General features: G+C 42.9%; 1 protein-coding gene across 1 annotated transcript; it reads left to right on the top strand.

The window, feature by feature from the left end:
• Positions 1–25,712, top strand: PANX1 (pannexin 1). The gene is given in 7 exon segments (XM_032678624.1): positions 1–64; positions 67–176; position 1,599; positions 9,917–10,056; positions 19,354–19,577; positions 21,011–21,681; positions 23,408–25,712. Coding segments are annotated over 7 exon segments (1,296 nt in total). The 3' UTR covers positions 23,494–25,712.
• The last annotated feature ends 1,515 nt before the right edge of the window (positions 25,713–27,227 follow it).

Below are 27,227 nucleotides of genomic sequence, written 5' to 3'. Positions count from 1 at the left end.
ATGGCCATCGCGCACATCGCCACCGAGTACGTCTTCTCTGGACTTCTGCTGAAGGAGCCGCCGGAGACCGCTACAAGGGGCTGCGGCTGGAGCTGGCGCTGGACAAGTCGTCACCTGCACGCCGTGGGCTGCCGCTGCTCTCATCTCCCTTGCCCTTCGCTCAGGAGGTTCCATCGGTAACCCCCCGGCAGCCCCTCTCCCGGCCCGCGGCAGACAAAGGGCTCGGCGGGCGGGGGGCGGCGGAGCGGAGCTCGGGGCGGGGGGACAGCGCTCCGGGGTTCCCGCCCGGGCAGGGCGAAGGGCGCCTTTGAGCCGCGGGGAGTAGAGCTGCCTTCCCGGGGAGCATCCGTGGCAGCAGGCGGTGCTCCGTGCGGCTCACCCAGGTGTGCTGGGCTTCCCAGCCAGCCCTCCCCGCGCTTCCCGGTGCCCTCCGCCTCCCTGGGGCATTCCCTGGCCGCTGCCGTGCTCCAGCACCTCCCGAGCAGGAGCCCTATCAGCCCAGCCACCGCATCTTCTCCCGTGGGGCGATGGCGAGCGGTGGAGCCGCGCTGCCCTTTGTTTCCGAGCGCAGTTCAGCCTGGAGCGGGAGCGGCGAGCCGGGATGTGCCCCTTGAACTGCCCGTCTACTGCCGTTCTCGGCCCTCGAGGTATTTTGCAGTCAGATCTCGAGGTCGTTCAGCAGCTGTCAGGGACAGGTGGCACGGAGAAGGGCTGTCGGACCTCTGCGTTTGCACTGCGGGGGCACAGCGGTACCGTGAGGCTGGTCACCGGCAGGACGGGCAGTGGGAGAGCTCTCCAAAGCTTTCCCTTGCTCTGCTGCGCTTCTGCAACTGTTCCAGTTCAACTTCTTGTGGGACTCGATAAATGAAGCTGTGCTTTACAGGGAAAGGGCCAAATTCCTAATTATTTTGCTTTTTTTTTTTTTTTCCACCCCTATTCCCAAGTTACAGAAGTACTTGTGCAGCAGCCCTTGGTGTGGGGAGTGGAACTAGATGATCTTTAAGGTCCTTTCCAACCCAAGCCTTTCTGTGATTCTGTAAGAATTACTCTGCATTTAAATAGCACTATATGAATGAAAATTTCAAAAGTGAATAAGCAGTACTGTCCATTTTGATACAGGTGTGAGTCACAGGACTTCCACCCTTTCAGAAATAGTTTGATTTGCTGCATGTATCTGTTGATTGGCATTCAGTGTTGTACAGCTGATCTAAACCGTCTATAGGATTGAGTCAAGTGAATATCAGAAGAATGGAAACTGGAATAGGGCTGCAAATTAGTGGTGAATCTGTGCATAGCATTAATCAGATACCAGACTCTAAAGAGATAAGATGCCTCAGACTGCTGTATTCACATCTAGCTACACACGTGTTGCAGTAGGTGTGGGTTTGACCCAGAGCACTGTGGCCCGCAATATCTGCACAAGGGAATAAAGGACAACCAGGCTGGGAATACTAAGACCAGATCTGAGCCCTCTGGCTCCTCTGGTCGTTCAGAAACTGGATGTATACAGCCGTATTCTGTACTCTAACTGGCTGCTTTTAGTTTTAAATCTGCTACTGATATGTGCACACTTTCTTCCTCTTAAGCAATGAAAAGAGGGTTTACACTTCCGTATACTAGTTTGTATATGGGCCCTTTAGTTCTTCTTTCTGCTTCTACTCTAAAAGTGCTGGATCCAGTTTGAAACAATGCCTGTGTGTCAGAGTTTCTTTTATTTCTTTCATATTCTTTCCTTACATAAAGAGTGAACACACAGTTGAACTGCATAGTTCAGTAAAATGTGCCTTTCTTTCAGATGAATTAAGTTCTCATCTTTCAATTATTTCAATATTCAACTACTTCAAATTGAATCTGTGACTGCAGTAGATTCTTAAAGCAGGAATTAAAATGTGTGCTACATCTTGCTTGTGCTTTATTTTGCTTATAATCCTGAGACCCTGTTAGAAGAAAACATGGGGTTAAAAACTGAACTCTTTTAGTTGAAAAATAAATATGAAAGTAAGTATGAGAAATACATCCAGCCTCTGGAGTGGGTGAAATTGCACCACGTGATTTCCATACAGAAAGTGATAGTATATTGGCCATGCTGCTGTTACGGCTGTTGCCTATTTCCCACACAGTCCTCCCAGCTTAGCAGGCTGGCTGCTTATGAGACATCCCAAAGCTGTTTCCATTAAGGCTTTTGGGGAAACAGAGAGGGTCTTGGGGTCTGGATATGCCCAGTTCTGTGAGTTCTGGTGTTCAGCCAGCGATAAAATAAGAGCAACAATTGGTTTCAAACACTTCCTGATGTAATCATGCTTTGAAAAAGCTCAGGAGTGCTAAACTGAGAGAAAATGTCAGGGTCCATTTTTAGGTCTGAAGAAGAGCGACTCAGAGGTGGATGTGAAAGTGTTTGGTGGAAACACCTGCCTCTGGGTACAAAAACTGAATACCCTTTCCAAAAATGAATGCTCAGCTCCTATTTCTGTTGGGATAATTGTATTCTTCCCACCTCAGATTCTCTTGGCATCTCATCCTGTCACCTTTCCCTCCCTCTCTTGCTTTCCTTTCCATTGCAGTGTGGTATCAGCTACCAGTAATTTTCTTCCCCCACCCAGTTGCTCTTAATTGTGAAAAGTGATTAAAATGTTTACAAAGGCCATGGAGGTTTTCTGAAGCCATGAAGTAACTTTTAGTTTTGATAGAAGTTTCAGGAAATAAATGAGATTCCAACTGAATTGCAGAAGATTTCTCTGCCAGGGGCATGGAAAACCCAGCTGCTACGCCCAGCCAGCGAACACTGAGGAAACTTCTGGGATTAGTGCCCATACCCTGCTTCAGCACCCTTCAGGGGCAGGAAGAGATCTAACCTGAGTTTACTTTTGGCTATATTTTAGAAACCCAGATTTGTGAGCATTGTAAGCTGGTTCTGGTAGTGCTTAGCTGTGATTGAGCCATTCTCTACTTGCCATGGGAATCTTTGCTGCTTGAAATCCTTTACCTGCTATCTCTTTGCAGCTAGGCCTTGTTTTATACAATTTTTTTTAATTTTATATATGCTGGAAATGTGAAAATGGAAATAACAGTAGAATTGTGAGTATTGTGTTGTACATGCTTATATTCCTTAAGTTATGGCTTGATATTATTTCCTTATATTATTTGGCAGTTCTTGGGTCAACATACTACAGATGAGCAGGTATTATTGTAACAGAAACCATCTAAATGAAGCTAAATCATGTTTTTAATAAGAATAGGTCTGAGTCGGGATTGAGATTCCAGTTTTTGAACTCTGTGTGTGTATATTGTGAGATGTGCTTTCTTACTGTAAACAACTTGGTTGAAACATAGATATTATTCCCAAGGCACTGTTTGGAGCAGGATACCATAGCCCTAAGCAGGTAGTCAGACGAGCAGACAAGAAATGGAAACAAGCTGCTTAATTTTGGCAGCTGTTTCTAAGTTAGTTTTGGGAAAAGTATCAGTGTCTGTCTTGGGTTGAAGCTGAAAGAAAAGCAGATGTGAGAGCTGTCCACTCAACATTTGCATCTTTTCCCATAGGAAGGCAATTGGGAATTGCTCATCTGTGCTTATCACCAAATGATGTTGTTTGACCTTTTGTGTACAACAGCTTTCAGGCACTGCTGTGCAGTGGGCAGTGTGTGCTGGCTGCTTTCACTGCAGCTTTGCATGGGAGGTGATGGCTGGGAAGGCATAAGAGGAGGGAGGGAGACAACTGGAGAGGGGAGAGGAAGGGAATTTTGTGGTGGCCACAAACATGTTTGATTTGGGTGTTGGTTGTGCATGGCTCATACATAGCTGGGATGAAGTAATCCTTGTGTTTTAGCATCTCTGTTTGTTTTATCATATAAGAAAACACCTTGGAAACCTTTTCCAGGACACATAAACCATCACATGTTGAGTAAAGACATCTAAGAAACTTGGTTATAGTCATCATGAAGGCTTGGGTAGTGCTACTGGCTTATCAGTTGTGGCAGGATGTTGGGTTAGGAAGTGCCTGGCCATGGACCAACCCACAGCATCTGCATGAATCTGTCAAAATGTCAAAATGAAGATTTGCTGCACTAAAAGCATCTCATATCCCACTGATGGTCTCTGGTGCACCCTATCCTGCTGGAGGGTGCTCAAAGTTGGGAAGGTGTAGCCTTGCCCTACCCTCTACACACCACAGGGTTAACATCCCCATTGACCACTTTGGGCTTTCCCGGTGGTGACAGTCCTTGCTTGCCCTGCTCAATTTCCACCTAATTTCTGGGCATTTTTTCCCACACTTTGTTTTTTTTTAGTTCACATTCCTGCAGTTGGCTGCCTGTGGGATTTGAGGTGCTTTGGCCAGCAGGAAATGGAGGGTGTCAGTGGGGAACTCTGGGCGCCGTATCCCAACAGCTTCTGTGGGTGCTACGATGGCAGCAGTGCCCATCTGCAGTAACCCTTATTGTGTGTCTAGCTGTCTCTCCACACAGGTTAATCATATTTCTCAAACAGTCATAAGAATAAAATGTATAAAAGGAGAAAATTAAGACACTAAATCACAACAAATACACAAGAAAAAACACTCTTAACTCTTAAATTAGGCTCCTTTCCTCTCCTGCTACCCCCTCACTGGCCCTCTCTGCTATGTCCCTTCCCCTTCATGTTCACAAGTTGGGGAGGCTTTTGGGAAATAATCCTATCTTGTGACTTCCGTAAGAGCTGGGGGTTAAGGCTGGGTTCAGTTTTAATTAGGCCAAAGACTATTTCTATGGCAGCTGCTGGTCGAGAGCTTGAAAAACACCTCCCAGTGCTGCGGAAGCAGGCTCTATGCTAATAGTTGATGTTTTCATACCTTGCATTTAATTCAGCAGGATGCTCCGAAACCCAGGGCCTTAATGACAGAACTGAGTCAACAAGTGTGTGAATAGCCTCAGTCTGGAGAAGCCAGACAGGCTGTGAACTTCTGTCATCAGATATGCAGACCCCAGAAGCATGTGCTGCTCTTTGGCATATAAGGGGTGCTCAGGACAGACTAGAAGTTCCAGCATCAGGCACAGGCCTGCCTGGGGAGCCAGGACAAATTTGTGAAAAAGCATTTACTTTAATCAAATTTAAATTGTCATTGGGTGGACATCTTCAACTGTTGGTAAGATTTTTTTCTGTTTAGCTCCTGCAGAGCCAGTTTTATGTTTCCTATGGGAATGATGGTAAGCTGCTTTTGGTGCCAGAGTAAATTTAAAAAGCATCACGGGCCTCTGATGTTGCTTGAGATTTGGGGTATCACCAGTGTTGGCAGTGAAGCTAGATGGTCATCGCCACCATCTTGAGAGGTTTCTCCTTCAGATGAAGGGAAAGTTTTTTCTTTTTCCTGAAGTCTCACTGGAGTGAATTTAATTCACAAGGTTTTTTTCCCCACGAATCAAAAAACCTATCACTTTGAAGGCAATCCTTGATAAACACCCAGATCTTTTATCACTGCATTATTTTGAGACTTCTCTGAAAGAAAACTGGCAGCCCCATGGAGAGGGGAAGATACTTGCTGGCTTCTCCGACCCACTCTGCTTACGCATTGCATCACATGAGCGTTACATTCTGCTACTGCTCCATTGCCAAAGTAAACCTTAGGGAACAAGTTTTTTTCTCCAGTGCACCCATTTGTGTCTCTCCATACTTCTTTCTTCAACGTGGTGTCTATTCTGTTTCACCCAACCTGCCACTTTTGGTCTGTGAGAAGTATCTATAATCTAATAGAATCATTCCTACTGGTTTGCTCTTAATGCGTGTGTGTACTCCCACACATAAATTTCATTCTTCTTTGGCATGCATTGAGATATCTTTTGTCAAATTTTAAAATATTTTTTAATGTTGATGTGGAGGATGTAACTTTGGATGGTGCCTGGCAGTCTGTACATTGTCTATGAGTGCCTTGATTTTCTTGTTTGGATTTTTCTTTAGTGGCTACTCAAGTGCATAATTCTTGCTAGATAAAATCAGATGTTTGGGTATCATGGCTAGTTCATTTTGCCTTTTGGAAAATTACAGCAATAATTAATGGCTAGGTTTTCCTCCAAGCTTATGCAAATCTTTTTTGCAGTGTATTAGGAAACAAATGATTACTTAAGGCTTAGTCCTGTCAACTACAACCATCTGATCCTGGTTCAGGAAAAATAATTCAGCATCTGATTAACATGGATTCTTGGAAGTACTCTATTGCAGAGAGTTAACTCTGTTAATTAGATGTGTAAGTCAGCAGAGAGACGATGAGCCACTGGAGAGGAAACCAGTCTGGCTTGCTGATTTTGCGCTCTCTTTGGTGAAGGATGCAGCCAGAGAATGCTGAGCCCTTGGCTCATCCTGCCTTGCACCCCGGCAAAGCAGTCAAATACTGAACAGGGACTGTCCTTCAGATTTGAGGTTTTTCCTTGGGATTCTAAGAGTTTATTTTTGTAGATAGTTTTCCTTTTTTCAGAAGACACCTAAGGGGCAGTAGAGTGGGAATCACAGATGTGTCTTGTATCCTGCTCATTTAGCATTGATAGCAAAATTTCCACCTCCACTGGGCAAAAGGAGCCAGAGTAGGTCCACTGCTTGCATATCAATTCTGAGAAGTCCTAGCTGGGGCTGCGACATTTTCTTTTAGGCACCTGATGGAGGATCCTTTCCAAATGAACTTGCAAAGTTAGGCAAAGTGGATGCAAAGGTGTTATCCCAGGGCAGAGGATCTCCACTTGTAGTCATGCTGGCTTTTACAGTGCTGTATAGGAGCTGCAGAGGAGCCAGCTGCAGAAGAAGAGGGTTATCCCAGTACAGATATGGAGGAAATAGCTGGAGGTTTGTTGGCAGAGCACCCACGAAGACGTGCCACGGCTGGGTGGGGCGATAGCTCGTCCTCAGTGTGTGCTGGCTGCAGTGACTCAGGCTTGTACTCTGCACTTGGTTGCATGCCTGCAAGTAATCCTTGCTGCCAGCGAGCAGCTCCATGTGGCAATCTTATCACACTTATAAAAGTGACATTTTATTACATTTGGCTGCACACCTGTTGCTGTCTTAGGTTTCTGCAGCTCTTTTGGGTGGTCTCTCTTTAGGATACCATAGTAAGTGGCATTTTTTTAATCCTCATTTGTTTGCAAAAGTATAAATCAGTTGCTCCCTCTCCAAAGCTGATTTAGGACCAGGGATTGCCAAGTATAATGATAAATTGGCCAAAGACTGTTTTGACAACTGCTTAAAAAATGCAGTCATTCGTTATTCCTCATCCTTCTTGCTGCGTATTTTATATCCATGTTGTTATTATGAACTTGTCTGCTGCTTTTCTCTTTCCCCATCTATTACATGTGGGAGCAAAAGATGGGAATGGCTTCATGTCACCAAGCTAGGACATTTTTCCTTTGATAGTAGAGGACTAATAGGCATTCATAAACTAGCTGTGTGCATGACTGTGCACAGTGTGTCTGTGGAAGGCATTTGGCCCTTTGCCTAATTTCTTCTCTAATGAAAACTACAGATTTTCTTTTTAACTTCCTCCAGAATAACCCAACTTTAAGTTAATTATCAGTATAGATCTATTGCTATTATTCCTTTGGAAGGGAGAAGGAAGGAAAAAAAGATGGAAAATTGTGACCATGTTCAGAGACATTTAATGAACTGTGTTGTGTGTATTATGCACAAAAACGTATTCTCTGTTTTAAAGTCTTAACATTACCACTATTACTGCAAAGTTGTAATTTACATTAACAAGTGTTTACAAACAAGACTGCATCTACTTAATTAAAAACCAGTACAACAGCTGGAGTGTCCCCAGCTTCTGCTTGATGTTGAACTCTATCTGCTTGGCTCCCAGGTCAAGTTGCCAAAGGTTTCCAACCTCCACGCTGAAACACCAGAGTTTAGAAGAGTGATGTTAACTGCTCCGCTGCAGCACTGGCATTGCTGGAGCTATTGTGGTATGAAGTTGTGCACATGATGTTATGGAGAACGAAGCTGACTGCCTTTTTCATCACTAATTTTGGAGAAGGGTGCTGTTTGCCATTGTCCTCAGTCCTGCCTTTTAAACACTCCATCACTTTCAGTGGTGTCTCACCCGTTAAGGAGAATGAACACATGGAATGTGTTTCTTGTTGTGGATACACAGACATGAATAAGACAAAGCAACACTCCATTGCTCTCCCTTTGAAAGGGTCACTTGTTTGCTGCTTTGCACTGGGCACAACCAGCAGCTGGAGACTGGTTAAATGATGAGAGCAGGGCATAAATGGTCCCTATCCAGTCAAGAGCAGACACTCTAATTGCCTACTTTTTTATTTTCTTTTTCTCCCCCCCTTTTTTCCTTTTTTTTTTTATTCTGGAGTGTATTATTTCTTGAGCTTCCACAACTAATGGAAATCCCAAAGCTTTGGGAGAGAGCAAGTGTTTGTTTGGTGCCAGCTCTACTAAGTCACATGAACTCTGCTCTCATAAACAGTAACTTGTTTTCCATAAAGGAGGCTTGTGACAGGTCAAACCATCATGATCAAACCATGCCCTTATGATACTACAGCTTAAGAAAGAATTATAATAGTGACTCATATGGAAAGGCTTTTATTCATAAAGCTCCTTGACTATGCTACACTGTAAAGAGGCTGTACAAGTTACAAGTGAGTGTGGTTGGCTCCTTTTCCAAAAGAAGTTCTTATTCTCTGAACTAGTGAAAAGACATGGCAAATGATACAATTTTATATTAAATATCAATTCCCATAAAGCACACAGCAATGCCGTTAGCGCAAACTTTGATGGATATATTGAGGGGAAAAAAAGGTAGCAATATTTTCCCCCTGTTAGTCTTTTGATATTTGTGAAAGTATTGGAAGTTGAACTCTTTGAAGAGTTGCTCGTGAAAGAGCCATCTCCACTTTGTGTAATCATTTGATGAAATGATTTCTTATTTGAACATTTATGAAAGTCTACTGGAAACGTGTGGGGGGGCGTTTACTTTCACTATCAAAGCTTCAGAAGGAAAATTGAACCCCCTCATCCTGTTTTGCTGGCTTAATCTGAGGAGCCACTGATACTTCATGTCCAGTAACCCTTCTTCCTTGTTGAGATATGCTGCAGGAAGTGTCACCTGGTGCCTGGACCTGGTCAGAACAGAATTTGACCCTAAGGCTGATGCTGGCTAAATAGCTGCTCTTGTTGTCAATTAATCCTCTGATCTTAATTTGAAGTTCTGAGCAGCTGGAGAGGTCCTGGAAATGAACAGGGATGACAGTGTTATGTGTGACCTTGGGCACAGCACATCACTGCACTGGTGAGGAGGGGTCTGGCATCCTTTGGAGATATCTGAGGCTACAGTTTCTCTGCCAGAAGTTACAGGAGGAAATCCTTGTTTTCACAGATATAACTTGAACCCCTCAAAATAATTTGCAGCCTCAGAGACAGGAGAAGTGGTAGCACCCTGGGCCAAACTTGCCCTTCCATTATTGCAAGGACTGCCAGGTTGCAAGAAAGGTGTTTGAAGTCTTATTTCAATAGACGTGTGACCTGTAGGTTTTGCTTTTGGGCACAATGGTATGTGATGGCAGCTGTTGCCTCAGGACACCAGCCTCATCTGGTCACACTTTGTATCTGCTCGTTCCCCTTTGGCCAGCCTCAGTTAAGTGCAAGTGAGACAGGTCTTCGAGGCCACATTGCTCGCAAAACTTATGGAAATAGGCCTGAAAGATAAGTGCTTCTAATGTTCTGTCTCAACCCTTAGGAGACATCAGAGTGTCCCTGTGGGAGTTATACCCTTTGGATGCAGTGGGAACTTAGTGACCGTCCTCCCTCAGAGCTGCTGTATTTTGTCCAGTTGCTTAACTTAATAACTTTGGATACCATAAAATCTGGAATGTATGCTTTTCTTCCTAAACTTTTCTTCTTTTTTTTTTAATCTTTTGAGGATGTGATAACCTTTGCTTTGTTTTGCCAGGTGCTCAGATAAGCTGTTTTGCACCCAGCTCTTTCTCCTGGCGACAAGCTGCTTATGTGGACTCCTACTGCTGGGCAGCTGTGCAGCAGAAGCAACCATCCCAGAACAACTTAGAAAACATACCCCTGTGGCTGCATAAAGTATGTATAGATCTCCATCTCCTAGAAAAGTTATTCCAACATAGAAATCTACCTTTGCCTCACTTTTCTTACTCCTCTGCTCTGCTGTAGTCCTTGGCTTTGACTTGACTCTCTATTTTTAGAACTTTTTTTTCCCCTTACTTCCAAAGATGGTAGTAGTGGAGAAGATATTTTCTGCTTTTAAATAAAGGGTCACCAGTTATCTGACACAAGAGTAATGTTAGGGTTGCTGTGTTGCCCTGGAGCCGAATGCTTTACCTGGCTTTAGCCAGGAACTATTTTAAAACTGGAACACAGGACACAACAACTGCCTTAATGCTAGTATCAAAAGCTTATTTTAGGAAAACAGGGTAGTAAAAACATTTTATATTTTTATTGTGTTACACTTGGCCAATTATGCATGGAGACAGACTTATGGCAGATAGGCATTGTGGGAGAGATGAAGTTAATCACTGGTACCAACAAGTCTAACTCCTGTCTGCAGTGTGCTCTTCTGCATATCTGCAGGCTGTGAGCTGGCTTTCAAACTGTGAGCTGGCTTTCACTGATTCAGGTAAATCAGCGTCGTACTGAATGCACAGAAAGAGACTTATTTTATGGGTAAAAAGTGCAGTGGGTACTAAGATACCTGAGCTGCCTCAAAGCAGTTAGCTGAGTTTGGCAGGAGTTACAAACAAAGTCAGGACCATACCAATGCCTGGAGCTGACTCAGCTCAAGAGGCAGCATTGGCTTGCTCAGGCAGTGCCAATGCCAATGTAAGAAGTGCTTTTGGGGCTCTGCAAATTTGTGTGCTGCCTTCCCCAGCCCTTTTATTACTTGCCCCAGCAAATGTTGAGTTTTATGTGACAGTCACCTGCTGACAGCTCTAAGTTTGCCAGCCATGACAAATAGCTTAGGCAGTCATACTGTTACAATGCAACCCATGTTATTTTGCTGAGTAATGCTGTCTCAGGAATTGTTGCAATTCCTTAGTGATAGCTTAGTGGTTTGTGATGTTTCCTTGTAAATACCTTGCAGACTGCCTGCAGGAAGTACATATGAACAGCAGAGTAAGAGGCTGTAGCAGAGGCTTGGCACCTCGTCTTAACCTCCTAGATCTATGATTAGCCACCCACCCTTCTAATTCAGGCATTGGGAGCTGCAGATGCTGTTTGGAGGGCAGTATTAATTAGTATCCTTCTTGTGGTTGTTCCTCAGCTTCCATGCTTTACAAGTTTACAGGGAAGGAGTGGTTACAGCTATTAACAGTGAACTTTGGTTCCCAGTGTGGTATCTGAAGGTGTCTGGTTGTTCTTTGCATCCAGGGCTGACAGGTGCTGCATGACATGGGATCACTTATACATGAAGACTGGGCTTGCTTGGGTTGTCTCCCAAATCTTACACTTCACGGTACATGCAAGCTCCTTGCTCTGCAGATTTTGACTAGATAATGAATTTAAAAATGGGCAGAGCAGAGCCTTTTGGGGAGCACAGTGATGTTAATGAGAAAAGGGAGCCTTCCTATGCTCAGGTCAGTGGAGACCTGACTCTGCAGTGCCAGGGCATGGGTGCACACAGAGGGACGGCAGGAATCGTTAGGCCCAGTTCTTCTTAAGACAACAAACTCTTTCTGATTTCTGGACAGCAGGGCTTTTATTTACAGAGCATCTCAGGTTCTTTCCAATACTCTGACTCAGTATCTCACTGTATTGGCATGCTGGAAAGGCTCCATAAAAAGTACTTAAGGAGGCATTATGCAGTTTTGGGAGAATGAGATTGTAGGCGCCAATTCCTGATTAAAATTGATGGATTTTCTTATGGTGTGCTCTCTGTGCTCTGTCAGAAGTGCTGTGAAAGGTTTGCTTCTCAGGGCAGTGCTCAGGGTGGTATAGAGAGTTCTTTAGTGAGGAAGCCAAATCATAACAACCTGCCCTGCTTCTGTTTTAAGCATCTGATTGCCTGGAAGGTTGAAGGTTCAAACCCAGGTTGAATTACAGAGAAGCTGAAAACTTCCCATTTTCCTCCTATTTCAGAGTACAAGTTTGCACTGGGATTTTTGGTTTCTTAAACAGTAAAATGTACGTTTGAGTTCTGGGCAATCCCCAAAGCTTGGTACCTTTACTGGTTGTCCTTTCTGCTCTGGGAGATCTCTCCCAATGATTGAATTTATCAGTTTGGAAACTTTTTGGAGTGGAGAGGAGGAGCGCACTGCAACTTTCTGGGTTCCTTGACTCTCTAGAGATCTGTGTGCTCCTAGAGGGTGCCCAGGACCTTTCTCCATGCAGGACAGGAGTTCTGAAATTTCCAGTGATCCTGGAATAACTCTTCATGCTGGATAACCCTGAGGAGAAAGCAAAATGAGTTGTGTACTCAAATGCACAATTCAGTAAACAAAATACCTGCAGGTAGATAAATATAAAGAAGAGACTGTGGTAGGTCGTGCCCATATTCTTGGTTTAACGCTAAGATTTCCTCCTCTTTGTCAGTGAAAGAACTGTCAGAATGATTATATGGTTGAGTCCTCTGACAAGACTCCTCTTCAGGTTTGTCATTGATGAAACCTACTGTGATCAGGCTTCACTCTTCTGTTGTCTCTGTTTTCTTCTGGGATTGTCCATTCAGGCTTAATTCCCTTAGGGGTTTCTTGTGTGTGTCGGAAGTGTCAAAACAGACATACTGGTTTCTAAAGATGAGTAGTAAATAGAGACAGACAGTGGTGAGGTGGGATAGAGGAGATATGTATTTGTTCCCCCTGTGCAGATAGTTTGCTTATTGTCTCCAAAGGTGAGTGTTGCACCTGACAATTTGTTTTAGTAAAACTTGTCTTGATCCTTAACTGGAATAGAGACAAGCTTTTGGCCATTGTGTGTGGGCAGTCTAGTGGAGGAGGAGACTGCACTATGAAGCCTTTTTAATCCATAGTACACAGAAAAATTTATAAAACTCACGCAGGAGAACAGTGAGCATCATCTTACTGGGTCTTGATAGCCACCAGACATGACGGCAACCAAGCAAGTTGAGGGGTAGTTGAACACTGAGCGATGACCTCTTTATAGCCCTGAAATCTGGATTGCTACGGTGGAGCTGCCTATGATCAAGAGTCTTCTAGGGATAGATCTTCATGGTCTTAAGCTCTGCCAGGGAGGTTTAGGTTGGATATTAGGAAGAAATTTTTTACAGAGAGAATAATCAGACATTGGAATGGGCTGCCCATGGAGGTGGTGGATTCACCATCCCTGGAGGTTTTTAAGATGAGACTGTATGTGGCACTTAGTGCCATGGTCTAGTAACCATGGCGGTGTTGGATCAAGAGTTGGATGTGATGATCTTGGTGGTCTTTTCCAACCCGGTTGATTCTATGATTCTATGATTTTTTTAATTACTCTATTTTCTAGTCTATTATTAGTTAATGACAAAGAGGAAGATAAAGTTAAGCAAAGTAGAGGTAAAGGGAATAGAGAGTTGTTCAGAAGGCGGCAATTTGTACTGTGCAGGCAAACAGTTCATGTGACTGACAGCAGAGAGAAGAGGTCTTCACACATGGCACAGCTAGGAGAGGTCAGTCATCTGGCTCAGGTCTCTCTCAAAGTGCAGGGCAAGTGCTGTGGGACCTGCTGAAAGCATTGCATACATAGAGAGGGTCTGTTGTGAAACTTAAGTTGTCAAAAACCCTTACTTTTTGTAAAAGAAGATTTACCATGAACCTTGTTCTTTGAATTACTTGTCTGTGAATACACCAAAAAACCCCTCGAGATTATTATATTCATGGTATAGTTATAATCATGATTGTTCTAGTTAGTGTTTGTACAGCTTCTCAGTTGACTGAGGACTCCTCATGTTTCACCTATAAACCCTACCCAGAGAGATTAAGGGCTGTCAGAGTAATGAAGTCTGAATGCAGATGTGTTTATGAACAATTCTTTGAGAGTGCAGTGTTAGAGCTACTTCAATCTGTTGCAGTCATGCACTTTACTCATGAGAGAAGCAGCAATCTGTTGATGTAAAAGAGTGAGTTGATACTTCAATGGGAAATGAGACAGTGGTTTAATAAGATTCGGTGGGAAGATAAACTTCATTATTTAGTGCGTGGAGGATAGAATCAGACAGAACTGTAGGGGGATCCTCCTGTTGAGTCATGAGGTTCAGAAAGGACCCCCTTGTGTTCTAAACTCCTCAGAGAGGAGTTCAGACTTAGTGGCTAGATTCAGACTTAGTCCCAGACTTTGGCAACAGTTTATTTCTAAAGGATTGTGTGTGCACAGTCAATCCTTTATATCACTTAGCTAAGATTTCAAGGTTTAGTGTGGTTTTGATCACTTACTGACAATGTGTTATGGCAAGGAATCTCCCAGCCTTGAGGAGTAACCTTGAGAGGTATCCATACTCAAGGTATGCAGCCTGCAGCTGTTCACAAAGCTCAGCAGGCTCTGGGCTGCTCACTGGTATAGAGTTTGATAGTTGACTTTTAGTCAATCTGTATACCAGCAAGAGGTCTGGGTCACCATTCCAGACAGCCCTTGACTACCAAGTTGCCATCTGTCCACCAAAGTCCAGAATAAGCTGGATGCAGCCATCACAGCCTACACTGTTGAGTATGGCTTGAGCTAATTGAAACTGGTGAAATACAGTTTTTCGGCTATATCAAAACAGAAAGTGTTTAACAGGTGGGATATGGTGTGGTTTGAGATTCACTAGTAGGTTTGAAGACAGGATAGGATCTCAATCAGAATGATGAGTCATTTATAGCTGTTTCTTCTGAACACCAGTGAGACACTCCCATTGCTGCAAACAGGAATAGGTTTGTATCCAGAGGGAGTTTAATACCTTTGCTTCTGGATATATGTAATTGCCATCATTGGCCTGTTTGGAGAAGCCTTTGCTTAGGCTCTTCCCAGTGACAGACAGAAATCTGGAACTGAAGAGGGAGGCAGACACTTCACCATGTTCATATATTTTAATGAGAAATATTGTAATGTCAGGTGAGGGAAGACACTTCAGTGCTTCCTTCTTTGTCAAATACTGTCTGCAAATTAATTTTCTCAAACCTGTTATCCAGACCTGTGCAGCTTAAAGCTTTGTGGTATTGTACTTGTGCTATTGTTAGTTTTTGACTGTGGTCAGATATGGTAGAAGTTAGAACGCTTGCAATCAGCCTGTATGGTGTTTACCAAGAGGAAATAAGGACTGAAGATGCAGTAAAATTAGAAAACTGTAGTTTTCTGAATGCCATTAAAGTGGTTTTCATCTTCTGTCCAACATCTTTATCCAGACCTTGGCAAGCCTTCTGCAGACTCGGTCCTTGAAAATGCTTTTTATGTCAGTCCACCAACACCCGCTTTATTTTTTCTGGATGATAAAAGTGTATTTGAGGTTATAAAAAAGTTATTTAAATGCCCTTTTAACTTATTTGCTGCATATATACTGTGTTTTAGAACAGTTGAAGCTGGCGATGTTATGTAACAGGCTGTTTTGTGTTTTAGTCTGATTTTTTCTTTCACCTTCAGGAGAGTGTGGTGCCCAATGCATCTTTAAAAGACAGTTTTGTGATTCCAACATCTTATGTGCTTAAGCAAACAGATTACTGGAACACTTCTTCTATACCCATGCATATGTTCTGGCTGAACAGTGAGCTGGTTACTAACAAATTTACTTAAACTGCCTATAACGTACACTCAGCTCAAAGGCCTGTGAAATGAACTGCAGCAGTACAGAATAAGGGGCAGCAAACCTCTTTGCTTCCTAGTGTTCTGCTTCCTTGGGAACCTGCTGTCCCACCCAGTGTGCTGTCAGACTAAGGGTCAAGCAAGGCAGGAGAACCTGCTTCCATCATCTTTAGCTTTCAGGAGCTCAGCAATACTTACCAGAAAACACACAGGGGACTACCGGTCAAGTCCCTGGTGTGTGTGCCACTCATTTTGTCTGTCTCATACTGAATGTTAATCAAACAATAGCTGTATCTGGTACCTTCCAGAATCTCAGATTAGCTTAGTTGAAGCTTTGCTACTCCGTTTTTGAGCGCCAAACTCGATGGGCTCTTCCCTGTCCTTTTCTCCTTGCAGCTGGGTGGCAGTGAAGACTGAACATCCAAGTTGAAGATGTGTTGTAGCCCTCAATGTACTTTCACTAATGAAGTTCAGAAAGGAGCATTTTGAGCCATTTGATGTTTTATCTATTCTAATGTGTCTGTTGTAATCTGCTTTCAGAGGACCTTTCTTCAGTTATGCAGTCTCATACCATTGTGAACTTTCTGTTGAAAAGGAACTTGATAACTACACAGCAAAGGAAAAACTGAGTTTTACTTCTAGGCCAGTATCTTTCTTTGGCATATCTTTGACCACACAGTACTTGGTTGGTGGCACTTCCCATTTAACTTCAATCCTGCAAACTACCCAGGACTGAAGTAGCTTTTTCTCCTTGTGTATTTGGTGCCTTGGAAGCAAATAAACCTTAAAACCGTAAACCATAAAAGAAAAGTGGGTGGCATATGGTCATCTGTGCATGAATACCATGGAGTCCTCTTCTTAAAATGGCAAGTCATTATGTGTGACTGTAAAATGTAGTCAGACGAGCTGGATAATCTGAGTCTGTTGCTCTGAAACCTAGGACTCATGCCAGATAACTTTGCATTTTCACTTCTGCCTGTTGGTTCTAGGCCTTAATTTTTAATGATTCAAAACAATTTGCTAGTTATCTAAGCCTACTGTTAACAAATAGAACAAGCGTATCTTTCATTTTCAAAAAAGCCAGAATCCGAGAAGGATGGAGTCGTGCGTCAAGTGCTGTGGAAGGGCTGACAAATACAGGCTTTTGTTTCCAAACAAAAAGAGCTGGACTAATGGTCACGCTGCTGCTCTGGTTTTGAGACCATTCAGAACAGAGCTGCATAGTGTTTTCTCATGCTGCCATAAGCTACAGCTTTGGGAGTGATGAGAACCTGGCAACGGGAAGCCCAGCAAATGCATGGCAAATGTGCCTTTGCCCCAGTGGTGCCATGCTTCTAGGTGAGGAGGCTTCTAGGTGAGGTGGTGAAGGAGTTGGGGAGAGGAGGATGTGCAAGAGAAGATGGCAGAGGCAGGTTTTCTTAAGGCAACAGCCCAATGAGGTAGGGGAGATGGGGGGACTGGAGGACATCTAGGGCAGAACAAGAGGGCTGATGCCAATTTGCTACACAAGTGCAGAGTGTACCCACAGTCTTTCAAGGTATAAAGGAAGAGATGGAGACTGAGACAATGGAGGTTTGGGGCTGTGACTTCAGTGTGTCAACTATCTTGCCTCTTGCCACATGTCTTGTAGGACTTGGGGTAAAGAAGTCTCAAGGATTAATGGGATACCACCAGTGGCATTTTCACTTCTGAGGATCAGAAAGGAAATTCATAAATCTCCTATGCCTGTAAAATTTTAAGTGAGTGAGGTGGTATAAACTAATGTAAGGGGCTTTGGTTGCTCCTTATCAAGTCACATGTTTCTTCATTGTTTCTTTCCCTACCTGGTACCAGTGGAAGGGAGCTCAGAGGTGTATGACGCAGAAGTAAGTGTAGTTAAACAGGCTTTGCAGCAATTTCTACATAATACTGAATTCAGAGAACTGACAGAGCCTGGAAATGTAACCGTAAAGCTGTGGGTAGGCCAAGGCATCCAGGACTCAGACCTCTGAGACCTGGTGGTATTGCCCACAGGGATAAATAAGGAGAGCAGATTCTTGTGCTGTTGGGTTGATGAGATGTTTATAAAAACGTGCTGGACATGCCAGAGCTTTACATCTCAATTGGAAAGGCTAGACCTGGAAAAAAAGAAAATGATCTGAGGTTATCTGCTGTGTGCGAAGAGGGAAGAGAGGTGGTAGTGGGGGCAGAGCTCTGGACAGTTTTTATGGGCTGCTGAGGGTAGGAGAAGTCAGTTTTTATTTATGATCTAATACATCACATGCATTCCTACTATCAATAATAACACAGGATTTTGCTTTAATGGTAGATTATATTAGAAGTAACTTTCCTGAATAAAATGTTCAGTAACATAAAATTACCTATTTTGTGCATGCAAAACTTTAATCTTTCTTCATTAATGCAAATACAAGTTAACACAGTAATATTAGGTACAGATTCTCATCTTGTTAAATACCTACAAACGTGAATGGAGCTTTTCCACTGGCACTGATTAATGACTTCAGTCCAAGTTTCCTCTAAAATTCTCCACTGACTTTTTCAATGACTGTGCGTGTGCACATGGCTGTAACACTTAAGATGCCTTACATCTGTTTCACATTTATTCACCAGAACTAATTTAAAATTCCTTTGGAACTGATGCTAGATTTGAGTTCAGTGTGCTTGTTATAAAAAGTTGAATGTAATGAATTAGAGTTTGGCCAAATTTGCAGTACATTTCATTAACTAACTGCTCGTCTAACCAGATCTTACATCATGTCTCTGTAAGGGTAATGTTATGTATGATTGTACACCTTGAATTTAATGTCACAGTAGATAGAAAATACCATCTTTCCAGCATCTGGAGGTAACTAGAGTTAAAATCTCATGATAAAAACCTCCTACTTGCTTATGAGTAGAAGGAAGATGGAAAGACTTAAAACTGTTGTATTTTATACCTGCTTCAGCCCTTTCCCTAAGCAGTGGGGACTGTGTAAAGGCTGACTTCTCAGTGCTGCATTAACACCAGATGATTCTGATGCTGTATGTTGGTTTCCATTTAGGAGTTACCTGAAAATAAATACTCTGAAATATTGCAGCCAAACTTACATCCTTTACAGTTATTGTACATCATGCACTCTAAACAGACGTGTTTGCAGGCAGATGCAGAGCTATTATGGGTCTATTCATTAACCTCCTGGCAGCTAATGGAAAGCAGGAGAGATTTTGCTGGTGTTTGGAGCATTCTAATTGCTATGAACAGTAATGACATGTCTGGGAGGGGGTGTGACACTATCCTCTTCTTCCAGTCAGCCTCTCTGATAGCTGCTTTGCTTTGCTGTTTGTTGTTGCCCAGGTTAGTGCTGTGTTTCTCAATGTCAGCTTGAGCAGTGCAGTTCTGAATATGTTTGTGTGTTTGTTTGTTGTGGTTTTTTGTTTGTCTGCTTTTTGTAGGGGGGAGCTCTAAGTAGCAGCAAGGTCACTGGAGCTGTCTAGAAAGAGATTTTGCTTCACTGCATATCCCAAAACCCACAAAAGTGGGTTTTACTAGAAGGATTTAAATAAAATGTAAGGGAATTTAGTAGGCTTACAGGGAACTTAATACTTATAGGGAATGATTGGCTGACTTATTTTGTATACAGGTGAAGCTTAATGAGGATTTTTTTCTCCCTTCAGTTCTTCCCATACATCCTTCTACTCGTCGCTATCCTGCTGTATCTACCATGTTTGTTCTGGCGCTTCACTGCAGCACCTCACCTTTCCTCAGACCTGAAATTTATTATGGAAGAACTTGACAAAGCCTATAACAGGGCAATCAAAGCTGCTAACAGCATTCGCAGTGGAGACCCCAGGGATCCTACTGACTTGGTTCCAGCTGTTAATGAGAACTTGACACAGAGGTAAGATGTTGAGGCTTGGCTTTCTTTGCTCTTTTCCTCAAGTTTTTAACAGATGTGACATCTGTAGTCTCTTAGAAATTTATTGCAAAGGTTTAAATGGTGACCTGACATACTTAAATTTGGTTAAAAAAAAAGGAGATACCTGAAATGATTACTGTGGGCACTTGGAGCTGGAGCTTATAACTTTTTTTTTTCAAAGAAAACATGTAATGAGCTTTTCGGATTACTAACTACCTGAAATGTTCTGATTTCTTTAGTAAGAACTGAGGACTGCAGCATCCCTGTTTTACCCACCACAGTGTAAGAAAACAGGGATGCTGCAGTCTTCAGTTCTTAATGTTCTTGCACACTACAAAAACAATAAAAACTAAACACCAAAAGCAGCCTCTCCCCTCTCTGATCAAATTGGTGCTCTGTTCTGATCAGATGCAGTTTCTGCTTCCTTCTACATCAGGGTACCTGTTTCTCTCTGCGTATGGAGGTATACTAGGGACTTAGGTCCATTCTTTAAAGTGTGGAGTTAGATCTTAACAAGTGAGAAGCCTTCCAGTGTTCTATCATTGAACAAGTGATTGGGGAGTCTGATTTTCCTCATTGATTTGCTTACTAGACTTGTTTTGTATTGGAAAAGAACAAAAATATTTTTTTGCCATGAAGTCTATACTCTTTTTCAGTTTTCTAATGTTTGAGCTCTTTTGTCTCTTAAGTGACTTTTCTGTATTAGAGTGACAATATTCTTCATTTATTTGCTATTCTGTTGGTCTTCTACTGACCTGAATAAAACTACCCTTGATTTACCCCAAAAGAGGATGTGGACCTGTTGGAGCAGGTCCAGAGAGGGTCACCAAGATGATTAGAGGGCTGGAACACCTCTCCTATAAAGACAAGCTGAGAAAGCTGGGGTTGTTCTACCTGGAGAAAAGAAGGGTCTGGAGAGAGCACATTGCAACCTTCCAGTACCTAGAGGGAATCTACAAAAATGCTGGAGAGGGAGTTTTTAGAAGGGTGTGTAGTGACAAGATAAGGCGGAATGGCTTTAAACGGAAAGAAGGCAGGTTTAGATTAGATATTGGGAAAAAATTCTGTGAGAAACCTGTGAAAAACCCCGTGAGAGTGGTGAGGCTGGCACATGTTGCCCAGAGAAGTTGTGGATGCCCCATCTCTGGAAGTGCTCAAGGCCATGTTGGATGAGGCTTCAAGCAACCTGGTGTAATGGAAGGTGTCCCTGACCATGGCAAGGGGGTGAGGCTTGGTTGGAAGTGTATGATTTCTAAAGAACTCTTCCAACCCAAACCATTCTGTGATTCTATTATTTTAAGAGGGATTTCAATCTTGTATTTATTTTAGATTACTAGATTTTATTGATGTTTGAGGTAGGTGAATGCTGCAGCATCTGCTCTGTATGATTTGGTGTTTTTTTCTCTCTTTTCCAGTTTGTGGGAAATATCTGAAAGCTACTTCAAATACCCGATTGTGGAGCAGTACCTGAAGACGAAGAAGAATTCCAAATGTTTAATAATTAAATATATTACCTGCCGTTTACTCACACTAGTAATTATTTTCATTGCATGCCTCTACCTGGGCTACTACATTAGTCTCTCCTCTTTGAGTGATGAGTTTCTCTGCACTATCAAAACTGGGATCTTAAAGAATGACACAACTGTTCCAGAAGTGGTTCAGTGCAAGCTTATTACTGTTGGTGTTTTCAAGGTACTCAGCTATATTAACCTGATAGTCTATCTGCTAGTGATGCCACTGGTAGTGTATGCAATGTTTGTCCCATGGAGGTGGAATTCAGGTATTCTCAAAGTGTATGAAATCCTGCCAACTTTTGATGTTCTGAAACTTAAGTCAAAGTGTTTTGATGACTTAAGCCTTTACCTCCTCTTTCTTGAGGAAAATGTGAGTGAACTTAAATCATTTAAATGCCTCAAAGTGCTGGAGAACATTGCAGTTTCTGAGAAGTTTGATATCATGCAGCTTTTGGTAAACCTTGGTACTATTAAGACTGATACCATAGATGGGAAGCCAGGGACAGCTGAGCTGGAGAAACCTGAGGAAACAACTACAGAAGAGCTGGAAAAAGATGCAACAGAGCTACAAGGTAAGCCGATCTAGGTATGTATTCCTACCAAAAACATTTTAAAATATTCTGTAAGACAATGGACCCACCTAGTCCTTGCTATATTGTCTGCAGTATAACTGCTGTAACCTCACATCTGTGCCAGAAGATTGTGGTGTTGCAAGTCAGTGACACAGGCTAGACCCTGAAGTGTCTGTTAAGTTGTTGGTCCTTGCTAACGCATCTACTCGAGCACCAAGAGGCTTCAGCTGTCTGAATGTGAACTTCTTACAACCCCCTGCACAGTAGAAGAGCACTAGATTGGTCTACAGTAGGTTGTGCTTGAAGAAGCTCCAGTAAGAAAGTTGGTGGTTTCAGGACTTTTTTTTTTCCAGAAATTAGCTCTGAAGTGTAGTAACTGCTGCTTCTGCTTGTCATTCAGGCTTTGGCAGAAGTCTTAGGCAAATGTAAAAATAAGTCTGATGCTCAGAAATGCTGCTGGCAGAGGAAGAGATGACAAAAGAAGGGAAGTGGGACTGTGGCCAGTGAACACGCTCCTGTTCTGTCTTGCACAGAGAGCAAGGAATACTGCATGTAAAGTGATTTTTGCCAAAATGGTCAGAGTCAATCTGAATTGGTGCAAAGATTTTCTGAATATCCCACCAGTTCACGGAGACGATAGGCTCTGAGCAATCACTCCTATATAAGATATAGTCTAGGATTCTGTCCTAAAAAGTGTGGCATATCTTAGTTGTGATTCCAGTTCCATCCTCAAGTGCAGAATTAGAGAAGCCAAATATCCAGGGAGAGGCATAAACCAAAAGGTTTTACAAAGTCCTTCAGTCCTTGAAGTGATAATGCCTTAAAATGTTTGGCAGCTGACCTGAGTAGGTGAGCATAATGCTGGGGGCAAATTAAAGAGCTGTTTCAAAGGCAGGAAAAAATCTATTTTCTCTTGAGAAAGTCTACCTTGTACTTAATAAAAAAGAAGCAGCAGTACTCGGGTGCTGACTGTTCCTCTGTACTTAGGTCAAGAAGTTCTGGTAGACTGAGATCTGGTAGGCTGAGATCTGGAGGAGAAGTCAATTTATATAAGCAGAATTATTTTTGAACCAGAAGAAGCATTTCTGGCAACCAGCTTTAGTACAGCAGTTGGGAGTAATTCTGACAGTGTATAGTTTTTCTTGTAAATGTGTCCCTTTATGACAGGTGGGTGGGTTTTGGTAGGAGAATGTAAGAGCCCAAGGTGGAGGTCTCTGCTCAAGGAACTGAAAAAGTTAATAGAAAATCCTACTCATTTTTAGCTGAAAGCAGAACTTTTGAGGACATTTTCATCTCACAAAAAACACTTGTAAGACTTTTGTCCAGAACAGAACAAACTCGTGCTTGTAGCTCTTAAAATGCATTGCAGAAAGAAGTTCCTGTTTCATGACCAGCTAGTGCAGCCTTCTCCTGCCTGGGGGCAGCTGCAGGCTTCACCACCCATCATCAAGGCTTCACCCACGGCTCATCAGATTTTCTTCTGTGGCATCAGAATGTTTTAATTAGTAATCAACAAAACAGTGTTAACAAAAGAGTGGTAGATGCTGTCTGGGCTAGAGATGTGCAGGGCATCCTGCAGCTGGGTGCCACATCTGAACAGCCAGGGGCAGCTGAAAGGAGCACTGGACAGCCAGCACTGGAGGATGAGCTTGGTGGCAGTTCCTTTGTACACAAGAAGATATGGTTTTAAAGCTCATTCACTTCTAAAGTTTTACTTTCTCTGTAGTTTTGACAGACCATAATGCAAGTGGCAATGTGAATCCGAGAGAAGACAAAAGACTTCGCCAGAGACTTATAGATTCTTCATGCTGATGCTTCCCTGCTGCAGGAGCTCTGTTCTGTGGGAAGGCTCCTCCTCTGCCACTGCTGTGCTCAACACAAGGTGCTGCTCTTTGAATGCGACCGTCTCCATCGCCTGACAGTTCCCCAGAGGCCAAACCGGTTTACAGACTACTTGATATATATTCAGGAGTCATGTGCCTGAAAAAGCAGGTTGTAGACTTTCATTATTTATTAAAAAAGACCCTAAGCAAACCACGCCCAAGGAGCAACAAGAATAAAAGATTTCTCTCCTGAGTGACAAGTGACGTGTATTGAATGCAGTCGAAGCTGGCAGCTGGAAAAAGCTCTCACCACACTGTACAGGGATGGCAAACATAACCCTGCATGTAACAAAAAGAGATGGCCACATTGCATCCTGAAGTGTTGGCCTGCTGGGAGTGGCCATCTCAGTTCTGGGGTTTAAGTAAGGTAACTTTGGGCTCTCTGCCCTGGAAAAGGGGTTTGGGAGATGGGGTTTTTTAGTGAGTCTAGTTAATCTGTACCAGGTGGTGGCTGGCCACTGATATTGGTTGTGTCTTCATGGAAAAAATAGAGGTTGCTCTGCAGCCTGTGATGTCTTGGTTAGTCATACCAACATTCATGTCTGGCATTAAGTACATGACACTGATGGAAAAGAAACTACAAACAGGCTTAGAATAAGGGAGTACTGTAAGCATTAGGGATTTTGAATTTTCCATGCGTTAATAAATTAATAATGTCTTAACACCTTTTTTTACAAAATGTACTGGTATGTAAGCTAAACATTAGTTTAATTTCTCTCTCTTAGTTGTTTTGGTCTTAGTGTCTAACAAATCTGCCTTGGCGTTTCGGACTGAAGATCAGTGAAGTTGGTTCCATTTTTGTAATGCTTTGTTGAAGTTGTTTTGTAGTGTTTTTATGCGTGGAAGCTTTTTCGACATGTTTGTAGTATCAAATGCAATATTAGTTTTGCTGTTTTCCAAGCCATGCTTGAGAAGACAGACTTACTTGTATTACAGTAGCATCTGAATGCCTCAGCAGAGCCAAACACCTGATAGCCATGGTGAGGTAGATGTAAATACGATGAAAGGTGGTTCTCCTCGCACACCATGTGACTGTATTAAAGATAAGATGCTGAAGTGGATTGGAACAGACAAGGGGGAGTGTTTTTAAACTGGAAAACTCTCCTGGTTTGTTATTGGACTCTTTGGAGAGAGCAGTATTCAGTTTTAATGTTGTCCCTCGGGCCCAGGACCTCAACCTTCAATGAGTATTAAAATGACCTTTGGCTTGAAATTTTAGATACGAGATAAGCTGGGTGGAGGGTGAAGCACTGCAGTAGCAAGTGTGTATGTTTCACAAATGTTATATGCTGATTTGTTTTTCTGTATTGTCCATTTGCCTTTCACCTCTTCCAAGTTGTCTTTTTAACCTACCCAGAAGTAGGACTTCTTTTATAGCTAGATAGGATGTTCCAGTTCCTCTGTGTCACCCACTCTTGTGATTTTGTGTGCTAGCATTCTGCATGTGGCTGTGGATGAGGGAAAAGCAGAAGTGACTGGTGTTACCATTTTTGCACAAAACTCTTTAAAAGAGAGTGCACCTACTTGAATTCAGCAGCTGTTGTTGAACAAGTGGATCCAAAAGTGCTGCCATACTATACTTTGGGCTAGCATTACAAGAACTTTTCAGTTATTATATGGCTTTTAGCTAAGACAAGCCTTATTTTAAAATAAATCTTTAAAGCCATAGTATTATGCTACCTCTGCACAGGAGAGCAGCACAGCTGCAATCCTAATGTCTATTGCATTACCAGCAAGAAACAGGGCTTGTGTTGGATAGTGGTGGTCCAGACTGCTGAATTTTTTTGCCATACTTCTGACAGCAAACCTACAACCCCTCTGACCTTTTCTAGATTCTTTGTGGCTGTGCTGATGTGTTGCTGATGGTCCTTCACATATGGGCAATGCAAGTGCACGTTGTGCATTGTGTGTTTCGGACAAGGAGCTATAGTGCAATAATAAGATTTTGTGATGTGGATGTATTTGAACTGTTTGATGTAAGTAGAGTTCTCAGTCTTTAAAATTCAAAGCTCCTGAAAGCCATCTGTTCATGTTTCAAGTTGGATATGTACCTAACTTTTTACTAATTCCCCTTTTGTATTTAAAAATATGACTTGCTGCAGTGAATCTTTTGTTGTCTTCTAAAGTGCTCAATAAAATATGTATAAATTCTCCTTGGTTATTGGTCCTTCAGCCAGCTTTATACCCCCGGGCGAGCTCTGAGCCGTGATCTTCTGCAGTCATTGGGCTGCATGACATTTCTGCTCTGACGCGCTGCTTTTCCATGCAGTTGCACTCCCCCAGGAGCTACTCCAAGGCAAGTACATCTGTGGGAAAGGCAAAATCAATCTCTTCAGCTGTCGGAATCCTTCTTTACCAGCGGCCCCGGCTCATGGAAATTCTGTGCTGTTTATACATTAGCTGCGTATGTGCCAGCTCTGCTATCTTCCAGGACAGGTCAAATCTGAGCTGGTTTAAAGGTCTGGCAGGAAGTTTTCAGCCTATTTCACAGCATGACACTTATATAGAATAGAAGAGCATAGAATGGGGGTAAGAGATGACCTGTAAATAACAAGCTGGCTTAATGTACCTACAGTATTTTTCCAAAGACCTTTTTTCCCCTCAGAGAGACAGAGAAATACTGAAGTTTCCCCTTGGCTGGTATTTCCTCTTGGCCAAGGGAATAAAAGTTTGATGTGAAACTGCTTTCTAGGGTTTGTAACTACTTAGAGTAACTAAGAGTAGTTACAAGGAAGTGATTATATGGTACAGAGGACAGGAATGGATGTCTTAGCCCAGGGAATTCAGTATCCAAAGCAACAGGCACCTGTACACTGAATACAAGCACTGATGAGATGGCAGCATGTGTGTTCCCTCTGCCTTCCTCCCAAAACATAGTAGGAAATAGAAAATCAGTACCAGGAGACCAAAAGCCACAAATCCTACACAGCATAGAAAGATGTGCCACTTCCCAAGCGCATATGTAGGGTACTGCCCTGCTGCTGGGGACAGATCTGCTTGGGTGGTGTCACTAACTCCAGCCAGAGCAAGTTTTGTACATAAGAGACTTTATTTAATTATTAATTAGAAGACCATTATCTGAAAAGCTTGTATTATAAGCTGGTCACTCATTGGTGACAATAACACTTCCAGAAGATGTTTGTGACTCCCCCAGTGAACAGCTCAGGCTGCTTTCTCTTCATCACAGGAGTTGTACACAGCAGGACAGGCGGAATGGCCAGCCCGCAGTGCTCCTCTGCAAACTGCTGCCAGGGCCTATTTCTTCCACAGAACTGTTCAATTTGAGCTCTTTTGGCAGTTTGCCTGTCTCAGAGGAAGCTTTCCAGTGAACCTGCTGGAGCTGATAATGTGGCACTGACCTCTGGCCATTCAGATAGAAGAAAGAAATATGTGTCCCACTCAGAACTGGTCAGGAGATCCCAGTCTCACATAAAGGCCCAAGAAAATGGAAGACAGTGGGACAGGAGAGTGTTCTAGTATGGATTTGGGATAAGAAAAGAGGGGTTGGTGGCATATGCCCCCCTTCTTGCTGGGCTGCTCCAGCAGCTCCCAAGTACCCCTCCTTTTCATTGCTGTTGGTCAGTGCATAAGGGCATTCTGCCTTCTGACGCTCAAAACTCCAGCTCTTACTGTTCCACATCTATCAGATCCTGTTCCCACGTA

Source organism: Chiroxiphia lanceolata, chromosome 2 (assembly GCF_009829145.1).
Source record: "Chiroxiphia lanceolata isolate bChiLan1 chromosome 2, bChiLan1.pri, whole genome shotgun sequence".
NCBI classification, from domain to species: domain Eukaryota; kingdom Metazoa; phylum Chordata; class Aves; order Passeriformes; family Pipridae; genus Chiroxiphia; species Chiroxiphia lanceolata.
Note: the sequence above shows the minus strand (reverse complement) of the source record. Positions and strands in the feature narration are given on the sequence as shown.